The sequence below is a fragment of the Aspergillus nidulans genome, chromosome II, assembly GCF_000011425.1.
Source record: "Aspergillus nidulans FGSC A4 chromosome II".
NCBI classification, from domain to species: Eukaryota; Fungi; Ascomycota; class Eurotiomycetes; order Eurotiales; family Aspergillaceae; genus Aspergillus; species Aspergillus nidulans.
Genome location: NC_066258.1, coordinates 29,413 through 44,378, shown reverse-complemented (window position 1 = coordinate 44,378; position 14,966 = coordinate 29,413). Strand labels below are relative to the sequence as shown.

The 14,966-nt window shown below is 47.0% G+C and overlaps 4 protein-coding genes across 4 annotated transcripts, besides 1 other annotated feature; 3 read left to right on the top strand and 1 right to left on the bottom strand.

Moving 5' to 3' along the window:
* Positions 1-14,966: part of a sequence feature (contig 1.134 1..78670(1)) that runs on past both edges of the window.
* Positions 724-1,285, top strand: ANIA_07862 (uncharacterized protein; the record flags this gene model as incomplete). The annotated part of the gene is made up of 2 exons (XM_676039.1): positions 724-847; positions 930-1,285. The coding sequence occupies 2 exons, from the start codon at positions 724-726 to the stop codon at positions 1,283-1,285; spliced, it is 480 nt and encodes a 159-aa protein (XP_681131.1).
* Positions 2,355-3,034, top strand: ANIA_07861 (uncharacterized protein; the record flags this gene model as incomplete). Its single annotated transcript, XM_676038.1, has 3 exons — positions 2,355-2,411; positions 2,471-2,779; positions 2,849-3,034. 3 exons carry the CDS (start codon positions 2,355-2,357, stop codon positions 3,032-3,034), a joined length of 552 nt encoding a protein of 183 aa, XP_681130.1.
* ANIA_07860 (serine hydrolase domain-containing protein) lies at positions 7,743-10,256 on the top strand (the record flags this gene model as incomplete). The annotated part of the gene is made up of 6 exons (XM_676037.1): positions 7,743-8,301; positions 8,353-8,472; positions 8,535-8,790; positions 8,846-9,752; positions 9,964-9,991; positions 10,156-10,256. 6 exons carry the CDS (start codon positions 7,743-7,745, stop codon positions 10,254-10,256), a joined length of 1,971 nt encoding a protein of 656 aa, XP_681129.1.
* ANIA_07859 (uncharacterized protein) lies at positions 10,701-13,225 on the bottom strand (the record flags this gene model as incomplete). Its single annotated transcript, XM_676036.1, has 3 exons — positions 10,701-11,779; positions 11,838-13,109; positions 13,165-13,225. 3 exons carry the CDS (start codon positions 13,223-13,225, stop codon positions 10,701-10,703), a joined length of 2,412 nt encoding a protein of 803 aa, XP_681128.1.

Here is a 14,966-nt window from a genome sequence, read left to right as displayed (position 1 = left end):
TTCCGGTGTAAGGCTGCAAAGCTTCAATAAGCTGCAGGTTTTATTTCGTACAAATATAAGGATTGTTCCCGATCTGCCGAGCTTGGATTTGCCCAGAGGTGTTGACTAAGAATGTCGTGATGAGGGCGAAGGAACTCAACTAACTCTTGATATGCACCTTGTTCCACAAACATATCCGCGTACTCGATAGTGACCAAGACACTATCCGCGTAGTCTCGTAAGCTCTCCTCAAAATACCGGGCGGCTACACGGCAGTCTCCTAACCTCTTTAGGCGTGAGAACTCCTCCAGTAAGGCACCGAGGTCATCAGTAATGTCCATCGGTATCTGGATTAAAAACAGTCTGAGCAGTGAGGGCTTCAGGCAGGATCCCTTTTCGTTGTAGCTCCTTGACTTGCTGAGGGAGTATGCCTTGCACCCGGCTTGAAGCGGCTCCGGCTTCGCTTCGACTGCGTGTATATTCCTGACTGACAGCATTCGATCTCACCGGGTTGAGGAGGCTTCTATCGGACGCCGAATCTGTGGCATCATCACGACTGAGCAGCTCGTCCAGCGCTTCTATTTGTCTGCGGCGGGCGACCATTCTGCTTTTTCTAAACTACCGTGGTATTTCAAACCCGAATCTGAGAAACAGTACTCGAACAAACGGCCTGCGAGATGGCGAAGGAATTGAAGAATAAAATAAAACGCTAGTATGTCGTGAGAGGGGTTATAAGAGCACCCAATGTGCGGCTTCGTGGAAGCGATCCGTCCGCTTGCAAACGCCCCGGTAAATTTGGCACGACATGCTCAGCCTCGCAGTGACCTAGAGGGACAATCTCTCCACTGCCAGCCTCTGCTCGCGCAATGTAGGAAAGGTACGAGCGGACTGCCGCCTGCAGGTCTCGAAGTCACAATGGGGAACACTCGGTGTCCGTGAATATCCTGCAGCAATCATTTACATGGACATTGCAATCGACCAGCCAACGAACTGTCAGCTGGAGAGCGCGAGGGTGCTAATTACATTGGATGATCCCGCCGAGACGAGAACCAGACGAGAGGGAGGAAAACCGCTTCAGATGACGGACTACTACGGACCAAAACAGCTCAGCAGAGAAGTGACTAAAGTCACCGTCGCTCGCAGTGTACATTTAGTGCCACAGGTCAACGTAATGGGCAGTGGCGGAGGCGGCATCGGCGTAGAAAAGGAGCGATCAGCCAGTTACCTAACCCGATGGTCATTTACTAGTGGCCTCCTAACACGCGAGCACTTGAGTCAATGTTACCGCACTCTGAAGTGGGAGTGACGTGAGAATAAATCAGGCCGGTCGAATCGCAACCCCGTCATCCACACTGCATTCGTTCTACAACACAGTAATCGGCCTTTTATAATGCGAATTGAGATACAAGGACGCCTGCAAACCCCGAAAGATCGCATTCGCCACAAGATGCGGCACATGCGGTTTCTGAATCCAAATCACCCTGAGCAGGGGAGAAGCGACACTTTGGTTTATCCAAATAGTGTCGCTGAACGACACCGTCCGCTTGATATGCTCGCCATCGGCCTATCGAGTGCGATGGAACGTGAGCACCATTTGAATGTACCCGTCGAGATACCAGATGTACTGCCAGTTTCTTTCGCTGTCAAGACAGATGGCGCGACGAGCACGTCGCAGCCAAATGCACCGCTGTTCCCTCAAAGAACTCCAGGTCTCCACTTGCGGTGCCAGCCACAACCAAGAGACATTGCTCCGGACTCAACTCCTGCAAAATTACTCTCCCAGACGATGCGGCTACTGTTTCAGGCAGCCGACGCGGGCTGTCAATCTCGAATTCTTCTGCGCCAGCAGACCTTGGTTGGTACCCCTAGGGATTGAGGCAGCCATCTGCCTCGCGAGCTGCGCTCTCTGATGCTAATGCCAACAGGAGCCAAGCCTCCGACATCTGACGCCAGGATGTGACTCTACAGGTGAATGACATAAAAAAATGGCAGAAATGAGTACATTCTCGAGTGGCATGCATCTGGCTAATACATGACAAGGAATATGACGGGACATGAAAGAACTGAGGATCTACTGCATCCAACCGTTTCATAAAGTCTGATAGCAAAGGTTGGTCACCCTATACTACCGGCTGAACATTGAATCAAGATCTCCAGAGTTCTTTGAAGTGGTGACACCAAAGGGCACTTGAATTTAATTAGAACAAAGGCATACGACATTGAATGCAAAATAAACTCCTAGCAACATGCTTCCAGCCTCGATTGCTGTATAAGTACTCTGTAATGTGGCATCATGTATTGTGATTATAACGTTTCTCATAAATTAACTAACTGCATTCTAAGTCTTATTGCGGCACAACAACCACGACTACAAAATGCGATTTCTTACATTCACTGTTTTGTTGGCTATTTCTTCGCTAGTAGCATCTGCGGTTCGTATATTATACTTCCTTCTCTGCGAATAACAAATTTCGGACTAATTATTTAGCAGGTCTCCACTGACAAACATGATAGCGAAGGCCACAGCAAGGGCTACAGGCACATTCAGGATGCTAGCACAGGACGGATTAATCACACCGTCAGCCCCGCCTCCAACCCTCACATCGAACCTCGAGAAAATCACGACATCAAGTGTGACCTCGGCAGCTCTGGCAACAGGATCGGCAGTCAAAAGAACCTCAAGAAAGCCATGAAGTGGCTCCGGAAGAAGCGAACCAAGGAAGTTGTCCCAAGTCTCGATGCACACAAGTGTGAGACAGCTGTCTGCGCGTATGGGACAAGGATTACCTGGTGTAACGATGTAAGCGGATAGGCAGATGAAGAAAAAAGTTGGGTATCATATACTAACTTCAGTGATTGGCTAATACAGAACTCGAATGAAAAAATGCTGCCCTCATGGATCAATGTCGCTGAGGGAGCACAGGTGATTTTGGACCTGTGCAAGAAGAAGAATAACGGGGTCCAAGGCGAGCTAAACCACAACGATCACTGGAGGGTTATTGTTACAGGTGGTCACGAGTGTTATCTGCAAGCCGGGCCTGAGCAGCCTGTCTAGCATGATTAAGAGTGAGTTTGCAGTTGTCATAGCTTGCTAGTTATTCTCCACATAGATGAAATTTGCAACGACCGAGCTGTAGATACGTCCAGGCAGTCCTGGCCTAAGTGAGTCATCTTATGTCAAAGACATCCTCTAGCATTTACGTGGGATCCAGAACACATTTACACTAAGACAGCAATAGGCCCATATAGAGAAAAACCACGTGTTCTTTGTGCCAAGTAAAACTGTACTCGCTCAGCTTGGATCAGTGCAATGCCATACTCAGATTATATTCTTCCAGCATCTCCTGATGACGGATGAGGCGTTGAGGACGAGGCTACGAGTTGCACATTCCTTGAAATATTACACTGTGCTTATCTTACCTTTCCTGTATACCGAACTTTGTTCCAGCAATTGCATCGGAGTACAGTGAAGGCTCTTCACTCAAGTCTTATCGTCGGTAGCAATTATAACGTGGTTGGTAAGCGAGCTGCGCATGTAAGCGAGCTGCGCACCTGCATACAGATTTCCCATATTTTGACCTTTTAATCAACCACAACGCCTTCATATTAATTATTAAGCATTTCTTCTATGCCCAATTCTATTACAGGTACTACATGTAGGTAATGCCCGTGCCTTTGGTGTTTGTGCACCTTCTGCTGGTGGCCCACATGGACCAGGTATTGTTGCAATTCTGCGAAGTTCAATTGATGTATGAAGTATGATTGATTGTTGTGTTGTTTTGAAGCTATCGCTAGTGATACCGTTTCTTATTCTGCCCGACGACCGACCGCCTGGGTCACGGACTATCATCCAGGCCACAGGCCATCAACCTGCGAGCCAGGCTTTGGGATATGGCAACAGGTATTGCCTGAAAAGACGCATTATGAGCTTCCTCGAGCTCTGTAGCCTCTTGTACAGAAAGACCATTATCATGAGCTATCCATCTATGCGTACGAGCTCGCTTTCCCCTTTGTATAGCATTTTCAGCACGTAGTGCCCTATTCTCTTGCTCCAATAGTATGCCCTTTTGCATTGCAATTTGACAGCCTTTAATTAGCTGGTTTAGGGCATTATGGGGCGGTGATGGTGGACTTTTTGAGTGCTGTTTGAGAAAATCTCTGAGTAAAGAAGCTTGCTTTAGAAGCTCACCAACATTTGCTGGTGTATGTAGGCAAAAAGTACTTGCCTGGCTGCACGGCTTCCAGGGGGTGTAGGTGTACAAGCCTGAATACTAAGCTTTGAAAGTACTGGTTCAGGATTCAATGGCACTAGTCCTGCTGCTCGAAAACTGTTTCTGATTGTATCCAGCTTAAATATGCTGATTCGAGCTTGTAGATAGGCTGCAAGGAAATCAAGTTTGTTAATATAGCTAATGCCAAGCTATATTTTCTGAAAACCAAGCTGGCATACAAGTACTTCAAAACTACAAAACATCCAATATCAAGTAGTTATACAAGATAGGAGGAATATGCTGGCATGCAGAGTGGTATAATATTATGATCTGTATAGATTTGATTAAATTCTGGTATATAATGGCTTCCATGGCTATCAAGAACTAGAAGTTAATATCTTCTATATATACAATGCTCTGTTGACAGGATAAACTGCTTCTAAAGCCAGCAAAGGCTAGTTTTATTAGTTGTAGACTTGTTAAACCCAACCCACAAAACCCGCCCCAACCCGCCCCGACCCGCCAAGAAATGGGTTGGGTTAGACCTTCTAATTATCTATTGGGTTTTGGATATTTTTGGCTGCCCCAAAGCCCGGCGGAGCAACCTGCTGGGTTGCCAAGATATCTGAATAGGTATATTACTGTATTTAGATTATATTTTCTTACTTAGATAGTTATAATACAGTATTTAAATACAGTATTTTATTAACTATGTAGATCACTGCTTATTAGAGTAATGATATGCATAACTGGGTTATTTTGGGTTATTTAGGTTGGGTTAGAATTATTTGCTAAACCCATGGGCGGTTTACTGTGAAGGTAACCCACCCCAAAACCCGCGTGGGCGGATCAGCTAGGCCTAAAAACCCGCCCCAACCCGTGGTTTAACAAGTCTAATTAGTTGTCTATCTATTTGTACTAATTTCAAATCACCAGTCAGGCAGAAGGCCTGTAAACCATGCTTGGTTATACTGCTTGCCCTTAAAGATAAGTATTAGTAGAAGTACCTATCTAGAAGTACTGATTGACTTAATTGCAGTAACCTATTCACAGTTTCCTGGCTGTAGAACTGGTCTTTGGCCACATGATTCTGACTTGGTAATCACTTTCTGATGTGCACAAAGGCCCATTGCAAAGCCAGTCTTATCAAAGTTGTAGATATCATCTGGTAGGATCCTGTATTGTTCAATTGTGGCTTGTATAGTATTAAACCATGCTTAAATAACCTTTGGGTTCTCTTGCTTTGCTTGCTGGCAGTTGTATTGCCTTAACAAGCAAGACTCAAGCTCCAGGTGGCGTTGAGTTTAATTATATACCTATTTCTGGCCGACAGTCTGGATTGGGGTGGAACCATGCTTTGCAAGCAGAATATTAGCCATTTCTTATACATGAGCTTTTGTAGGAGCTGCTCTGCATAGATCTAAAGAAAGAATCTACTGCTTAAGTACTTCCTCTTTAATCTCAGTCAATTTATGGCTATTTGCGCGAGATTCCGCGCGATTTGTAGTCCCGCGTTGTCGCGTATGTAGTATAGATTCAGGCATATTAAAGTGATGTGCTGCCTCGCGTATTAATATAATCTCCTTTTTTTTATAGCCTGTACAGCTAGTAGGAGCCGACCTTCCTTCTCATGGCAATTTTGGCTTGAACTAACGCGAACTCGGGGCATGGTGGCTGTTGGAAGATAGATGACCGCGTCAGCATGTAAAAAAGTGGTTGGGTGCGCAGCTCGCTTACATGCGCAGCTCGCTTACCAACCACGGTTAACACCGTGATGTGTGCAAACCAATCTGGATAGTCAAACATACTTCAAGATATACTTAGAACTTGAACACGACTTACACCAGCCCCATTCAACCTAAACTAACAATTGTTCCCAGTACAAACTGTTTTTTCCTCGCCTTATTCTTCTTATCTAAACAGGTATATTAACTGTATTTAGATTACATTTGTTTACTTAGATAATTTAGATTACTGTATTCTAATACAGTATTTTATTTAGATTTAAAGATCACTGCCTATTTAAGCAGTGACTTGCATAACTGGGTTATTTTGATTATCTGGTTGGGTTAGACTTATTTGCTAAACCCATGGGCGCCTTACTGTTCAGGTAACCCACCCCAAAAACCGCGTGGGCGGATCAGCTAGGCCTGAAAACCTGCCCCAACCCGTGGTTTAACAAGTCTACTACCGAGCAGTATGTACTTGTGGAAGATGGGCAGGAGAGTAATCATGTCATTCAAGAGTGTCACAGCACCTTCAATTATATTATTATTATTAGTAATAAATATAATATCTACTTCAATGGTGCCCGTTCACGCTCGTAGGAACTGCGTGATAAAACTGCCAAATTGGCAAACAAGCATTTTGCCCTCGGCTACAGTAATAACCCTGATTTATTCTGCTGTTCTTGAATCACGGGGCACATACTATACAGCAACATAGCGTTAGTGTGTCCATCTTGCTGCAGCTCAAGGCAAGCGCAGAGGTAAGAAGGGTGGGGATTAAGACACGCGTGTCACAGGCTATAGCTCGCCAAGTATCCGTCTTTGGATGGAAGGAGATAGCCTGAATTTTGGTTGTCGGCCATGCCCTCAACCCAGTTCTAAATAAGGTTTCTGCAACATCAGTTACAGCCTGGATTGCGGCCTAGAAGCTTAGGAAAGGGATCCTTCGGCGTACAGGTCCGGGAAGTCGGAAAGGTTGATAAAGGGAAGAGGAAGATATCTGCGCTTCTATCTTTCGTTTCTTTCTCTAAGCTTGTGATACTCGTGAATACAGGACAGCCAGTTGAAAACATACTGCCTACGCCCGTTACAACACGAGCGAGAGCTGACCGCGGGTGGTGGTACGATATTATCAGACATTGTGTAGCTGCAAACGAGAACTGCAGAGCTGCAACTAGCATACGGAAGAGGGCGATGACAAAAGGGCGAGGTTGCAGGAAAAGCCTTAGAACCCTAAGACCACACAGGCCAGCGAGAAAGTGGTAAGGAGCTCTCCGTAGCAGAATTCCATGGTTTCTGGCCCTCGCTCTTGCAAGCTCGTTTACTTTTTCCCCTTCACTTACTATGTTTGTTTCGTGGCCTTCTCAGAATGTTTCTGGATCTCAGTGTCTGATGATCCCTTGAACTTGGTATCCAAAAGATACGTTTATCTGCTGATCATTTCCTTACATATACCACCCTAACCCATTTTGGCTCATGTTCGTATTCGCCTTTCGCTAGTTAGTATTTGCTAGTATTCTAATGGGATGCTTGGCGCTAGAGATCTTCGCCACCTCCGAATACGAGACCTGCCTAATGCGGAAAGTCCAGATAGTCAAGCGCTCATAGGTCATAAGAGCATATTTTGGAAGGATGTTGCTCCACAAAGGGGTCAGTTTGTATGATTTTGTTGTGACGTTCCATCTTGAGGATGGAGGTTGCGCCGACTCGGCTGGAGAGCCAGTGGGTCGGCATATATCTGCATACCCACTATATATACCTCCATTTATTTCCCTCATATGCTACTATCAAGCACCGCACACTTCTCTCAGGTTTCGCTATCATAATGCAATTTTTTTCTTTAGTTGCCTTCGCAGGACTTTTTGTAGCTTCATCAGCACAGCTTCCAACAGCCCCTGAGCTCATCCCGATCCCATCCTACTCCGGCTGCCCTCCAGATGGTCCCCTTCTCCCTCGCCCAACCGATTTAGCGAACTCAAAGCACATAAGAAGCGCAGCAACAAGCCTCTCCAACATTCTAGACTCCGCCGTACAAGGGAAAATCAAAGCTGGTTGGGTTGTTGAGAATGTTTCCTTTTCTCTAGCACTAGTCTCACCCTATAGTGCATCAGGCACTGAGGATAATGTGAGACCTTTTTGGGAATATCACCACCGTGCGGAGAAGAACACAATAGGCACAGCCGAAATTGATGGAAATACACAGTATCTGATTGGCTCGGTATCCAAGGTGTTTTCCGATTTGATGCTGCTTAAATCTGGAGTTGATTTAGAAACTCCAGTTACTCAATTTCTTCCGCAATTGCGGTCTAATAAGTCAAAGATCCAGTGGGAGAATATCACCCTAGGAATGCTAGCTGACCATCTGGCTGGTATACCTCCAAACGGTAAAGGTCATCTTCCTGTCATGATGTAATATATGTGCTAAGATCAGGTAGCTTTCTACGAATTTTATTTCCTCAACTCCTTCCATGAAGGTCTCGGATTACCACATCTCAGCGATTCTGAATATCCCGAGTGCGGAGTCCTGGGCCTGAATAGTGACTGCAGCAGAGAGCGTATGTCTTTCTAAACAGGTGTCTGACCATACCACAACGGCCTGAGCTAACGTTTCCTACAGAAATTATCAATAGCTTTCTAACTAAAGAGCCAGTGGCACCGATAAACTCTCGGCCGATCTATTCACAGCTCTCATTCACCCTCTTCACGCTCTGTCTTGAAGCCCATACAGGAAAAAACTACTCGCAACTACTAGACGAAGCCGTTTATAAGCCTCTGAACCTCGTAAACTCCGGCGTATCCCCAGGAACTACGGAGCGGGCGGCTGTCCCGCCAGGTATATCAGGCTGGGGAAGTGACTACGGATTCAACGCTCCGTAAGTATCATCATTCTTACTCTTATTATGAGTAGTGCTAACACTGGCATATCAGCGGCGGTGGTCTCTACTCCTCCACCAATGACCTAAGCATCTTTCTCAGTGCTATTCTCAACCATAGCATTCTTGACACCCCGGGCGACGTGCGTAGATGGCTCAAACCATTGTCCACAACCAGCTCCGTCAACACCCTGGTCGGACGACCCTGGGAAATTTTCCGCGCAACAGACCTCCTGCCTCCCAAATATAGTCACACAGTGGATATTTACGCCAAATCTGGTGGTGCAATGGGTTATATGGCCCAGGTTGCTGCTATCGACCAATATGGGGTCGGTCTTATTGTACTTACTGCCGGGCCCGTCGACGCAATGAATATTCTTTACCGCGCTCTCCTTGGTACATTTATTCCAGCCATTGAAGAGGAAGCACGCTTCCAAAGTCGTCGATTTGCAGGAACTTGGACATCGAAGACCTCGCCACCATTTAACAAATCTCAGACGCACAATGACGAGAAAATTAAACTGACTCTGGAAATAGACGACGGAACCGGCCTTAGTTTAGCGTCCTTCACTCGTGGCAACGCCTCAATTGTTGATGCTATCAAAAATATATGGGACGCTGAATACCTTGCCCTTGGGTTTGGTATTCTGTCTGACACGCTCCGTCTTTATCCCACCGATTTAAACATTCCAGTTCCGGCCTCCGAAGTTGAGTCTCTCCTTGCTCAATCGAATACAAATTCACACCTTCGCCACTCCATGAGCCACATTGACAAGGATAAGGTGAGAGTTGAACGCCAGGAATGGCGTATTAACCTCGATATCGTCCCGCTTAACGGCGCAGCCATGTCAGATCTTCCGGGGCAAACTACTGCCACACAGTATTGTGGTTCGTGGCAGACAGTGGACTGGATGACGTATGGCGGGATCAGTCTAGAGAAGGTCGTGTTTGTGGTTGATAAAGTTAGTGGGGTCGTTCTCGGTGTTGAGGTCCCTGCGCTGAGGGGCGGATTGTTGACTCGCAACTGAACCTTCTTCTTATCCCATTGCGTCTTAGCATTGCGGAAAACCTCCTTTTTCTTTTGCTACATGTGCCTTATTTACCCCTAGTCCTTGCCTTTTCATTCTCTTCAATGGAAGTAATGTGATTAAGTATTAGGATTCTGGAGCATAGGTGAACGTGGATATGCCTAGCCGCAAAGGTAGGACATCTTGCTTGGGTTGGTCATTGTTGAAATCATACTCTACCCAGTCGCCCAAGGGTTGAAGACTGTTCGAGATAGTTCTAGATCACTCTGCTCGACCGCCTTGTTGGCGATTTTCCGGATCAATATTTTCATATTCTCATCCTTGACCCCATCACCAGATGTTGCATCGGGTAAGAGGATAGACCTCACAGCGCATACATTCTCAATTCATTTATCAACAAATTTCAAGGATCGTGTGAACATCCCTGAGGACCCGTAGACCCGCATAGATACGTGAAAGCCAAGCACAAAAGGTTGACAATACGAGGGCCGGGGCGAAAGACTATAAAGTCTCAAATGACCTTCCCTTGGGACAATGCTCGTTTTGCAGGGCAAATTTTCGGATATACTAAAAACACAGGGATCGACTCACTAGTGCTGGAGGAAGTTGAAAGAACTGTTTTGATCAACAGCTTTGGAATGTTGCTGCAATGTTATATATTGACCACGTCGTATTCTAGGTAAATTATATTTCTACTTGATAGCCTGCCTAGATCAAAATAAAATCTCGCTTGACCATTATTCCAGTGCCTGGCTCCTCGTCGAAGATAGGTATACATATTACCTCTTCCGAACCAATAGCCCTATTAACGTCAGATCAAAACCAAAATACCACCAACCTTAATTCCATATAAATGTCTCGAAGGGTAAAAGACCATACTTTCTACAGCGGGTTCTGACTCTCCACCTCTCCGAAACCCGGCTCGAGCCTCGACATTTGCATCGCCTTCCCTGTACTGATGATCATCCGTCCCTCGGTTTCGAGCCACTCAATAGTCGGCGTATCATTATCGACATTCCTGGTAGTCGCGTGCGTGGGACGCAGTGCTGATACCATAACTCGCCCAACAGAGGTAGCATTCAGATACCGTTTCATCTTGGAGAGTGTTGCACGACCAAGCACAATGGCAACAAGATCCAGAACTGAGGTGAGAATCAGAAGCCCCAGTACGATGATCCCGGGGATGGCATACTCGAGATGGTAACGTATCCCCACCCGGTAAGTCGTCACAGGCCGGAGTATGTCATTTCCGGGACCCTGTCCTGGGCTCCCCTTTGTCCCGACGACCGCGTTCGCGGCGTAGTCTGTCCAGACTAGATTCAAGACCCTAGCCATTGAGTCGGCGGACTCTGAAAGTCTACTCCACAGCTGCGCCAGGGCAAGATTTCCTTCACCTGTATAGTCCATCAAACCCAAGGTGCTGCTTGCCATAGAACTTACGGCGCTGAGCCCGTTGTCAGCGAACTCGGCGCCCGGCAGATTTTGATGACTTTCCGTGGTGACGCCACTTGAACGGGGAAAACTGCCTATACGTGGCAGATAGAGAGAGGGTTTGTGCACTGTTTTGAGGTCATTGGGCGAGTAGTTTGCCGCAGAATCAGAGGACATAATTCCCCACAATGGCATCATCCAGAAATCACCTATCTCCGACAAATTCTCGACGCCCCAGACGGGGTAATCCGTCTCACTCTGGTAGAACTTATCTGTGATATTCACGACTCTAAGTCCCGCAAGGTCGTCAGTTGTATTGTAGCTGAAGGTGGCGGTCTTGATAGTCGCCTCCACGGCCATGGCGCACGAATACATTGGCTTGGACCAGGCTGAGTCGGCGGTGTGGAAGGGCCAGTTCTCTTCAGCCCCATCAGACCGCAACGACGACCCCAGCACGAGTGTACAATATGTGGCAATATTTCCGATGGTTCCACGACTGGATTCAAAGTCACCTCCTTCACACAAGGTTTCTAGAATCGGAGCTCGCACACTTTAACCTGACGGAAAAAAAAGGGATGGGGAACGTACTGATTAACCGTGGAGCAGCTTCAAACGTATCCTCATCAGGCAGTCCCCCAGTGCTGTTCACAGCATAGCATCCAAACGAGTTAGGTGCAATAGTGGCTGGATTTTGGCGGTCGATCCAACAATCATTGGGATCCGTTTGAGAGAGCTGATATGTCCGATTCCCTTCTACCGAGATTCCCATGTGCAAAACGAGCGGTTGATCTGGAGTACTCCCCAGGGTGACATTGCTGATATTGAACTTGCCCATGGCAAAAACGTTGGACAACCAGGCGGCTTGATACGCACGCTCCCATAATTGGGGATTCGATTGCACATCCGCCAGATTCCATTCCGGGTAAGTTGTGTTCAGCTCGGAAAACCCGCCTCTATCGGTGACAGTTATGGGCGTGCGACTATTTAACGAGCGTCTGTCGTTCTCCGGAATCCGATAATCCAATGTTAGGTTCGTGTCGATGCAGGCCGAGACAGGTTGGATAAATAAAAGGTCTTCTGTCCATGTACTTCCATACGTGGTCAAAGATGGAGCGCTGTGGTTTCGAAAACCAACACCTCCATTTTTTGTGTCGACTATAAGTCCCTCGATGACTTGATAACTATCTTCGAGTATGAGTGTCGACACCTGTCGGTATGTCCCGATAGGATATTGTTCGTTGTATGACCGGTCCCGTGGCAGTGAGGAGTTGCTGGCATTGCCCTGATCGCTAGGAAGTAACCTCATCCACGACCAAGAGCGCCATTGGATATCAAATATACTCGATATAGAGCTGCTGTCGGCTGAAAGTCCACCTGTAAAGAGATCTACTGTCCCCTGTGGTATGCGTCTGTCAATGGAGCGATTACTTGCGGGTGGCGCTCTCGTTAGATCCGGGCAGGTAAATGGCTCTCTCAATCCACCGCAAACGCGACTCCAACTGACGCTATCATTCCGTCTCGATGTTCCCGCCCCAAATATACCCCCGTCCGGAATGTGGTGAAACTGCTCTGCTACCGGATCACCAGGGACAACGATTTCGTACAAGCCGAGAGGGGTGACAATGGCCGCAATGGAGATGAGTATAGTACTCAGAAGGCCGGTATATCGAAAGAATAGGACACGAAAGGGAACTCCACTTAAAGCAGCGGAGTCGCTGCCTATGATGGTAGGCCAGTGGGAGGAGTGGAGTAGACGACTGATGGACGACCACGAAATAGCGGTAGTAGTGGCCACATTGTTCTGCTCTTGGAGGGTCCCAATGAAGAGGAAAACATATAAGTTGGGTAGAACGAGCTTCGCTGCAGGCCTGAGTATGAGTGAGTGAATCACACAGTGTAGCACCATCCAACGTACCGACTACCGCTCCCGCAGCGATGATACCAGATACCTGTCCGACCGTCAGGTCTATAGCCATGCTAGACTGCCCGCCAGCTACAGCGTATGATGAATTAGGGGTTGGGTAGTGACTCTGTGAGACTCTACCATTATAAGCCGCACTTCTGCCTCAACCTCATTAGACCCTGTTTGTTGCTACCATGCCACACACTACCCGCCCAGACTATGTCAAGGCGCTAAACATCTCGGCAAGCAATTGGAGAGCAACCCAAGTCTAGTTTGATAGCAAATGAGATGTCCAGTGCTCGTGGTTTCTCGTATTGGTCTTGGCAAGTCCCGCACTGGTTCGAAGTCCAAGAGATTTTGTGCCCGTTGGAGAAAATGGACTTTGGGTCCTAGAGGCAATCCTTCTCGGATGGTGTGAGTCTTGGATCAAGTGTAGAGGGATTAAAGATTCACTTTGGTAGCTTCCGTGTGCCCCATGGCACGTCCACAAATGCGCTGGCATTCCCGTCCTTCAGAGACCCAGGCTCTTCGAAAAATATACCTGCCTTAGGAAGTCCGTTGGATCATCTTTCATAAGACGGGGTGTGAGTTAATAAACCGTTAATCCCCAGACTGAACGCAGTTCCGGATACCAAATGGTTCAACACCTCAAGATCATCTGAACACATACCCCCCACAATACCCCTGATCTCCTAAGTTGAATTCATCGAACATGAAAGTCGGAACATTGTTTGACCCCATTTAATAGGAACGTAGCCCGCAGTCACCCAGTCAATAATACCCAGCGGCCCCGTCGAGACATTGGCAAGCAGATCTGTGGGACAGAGATTACAATTCCAGAAGACAAGTACCGAGGTATTCGTAACAATAATTTATAACTACTGGTCTGTTGGAATTTATATGCAGCCATGGATACGATACTAGCCAAGAGCTATCTTCGGGCTGCGGTCGTACTAGCCAAGTCCACTCCACATCCCTTAAATCTTGGCTCTTAAGAGCGATTGACGAATAGCCACTTGTTCCTAGACTTGTTAAACACAACCCGCAAAACTCGCCCCGACCCGCCAAGAATTGGGTTGGGTTAGACCTTCTAATAATCCATTGGGTTATGGATATTTTTGGCTGCCCCAAAACCCGGCGGAGCAACCCGCTGGGTTGCCGAGATATCTGAATAGGTATATTACTGTATTGAGATTATATTTGTTTACTTAGATAAAATATAATACAGTATTCTAATACAGTATTTTATTTAGATATTATGACCATTGCCTACTCAAGCAGTGATTTGCATAACTGGGTTATTTTGAGTTATTTGGGTTGGGTTGAAATTATTTGCTAAATCCATGGGCGGTTTATTGTTCAGGTTACCTACCCTAAAAACCCGCCCCAACTGTTATGGGTCCTTGCCCATACAAGAACCTTAGACCTAGTGACTCGGCCAAGGCCAACGTTGTTTTGAAGGCGGTGAGCCACCTGTAGGCTTCCTAATAGGGATGTACTCGGTGGGGGTTGGGTACAACCCGCATTTTTATGTATTTTTTGCGGAATGGGACGGACCATTGTTATTATTGGATGGCCGACGTGGCCGCCTTTGAATATCTGGCTTAATAAATTATGACTAAGCAAACTCAACCCCTCGGGGCAGGCGATGCTATTGGACAGTATGCCCCGACATTTTTATTTATTTTCTAACCCGCGCGGTTGTCACGGGCCAGCCCGAACCTCATCCTGAGCCTTGATTCTGCCGCTGCTGACCGCCGACTAGCTGAGATTTCTGGAGCTCCGACTCTGATCCAAATCGGAACCTCGAGCTA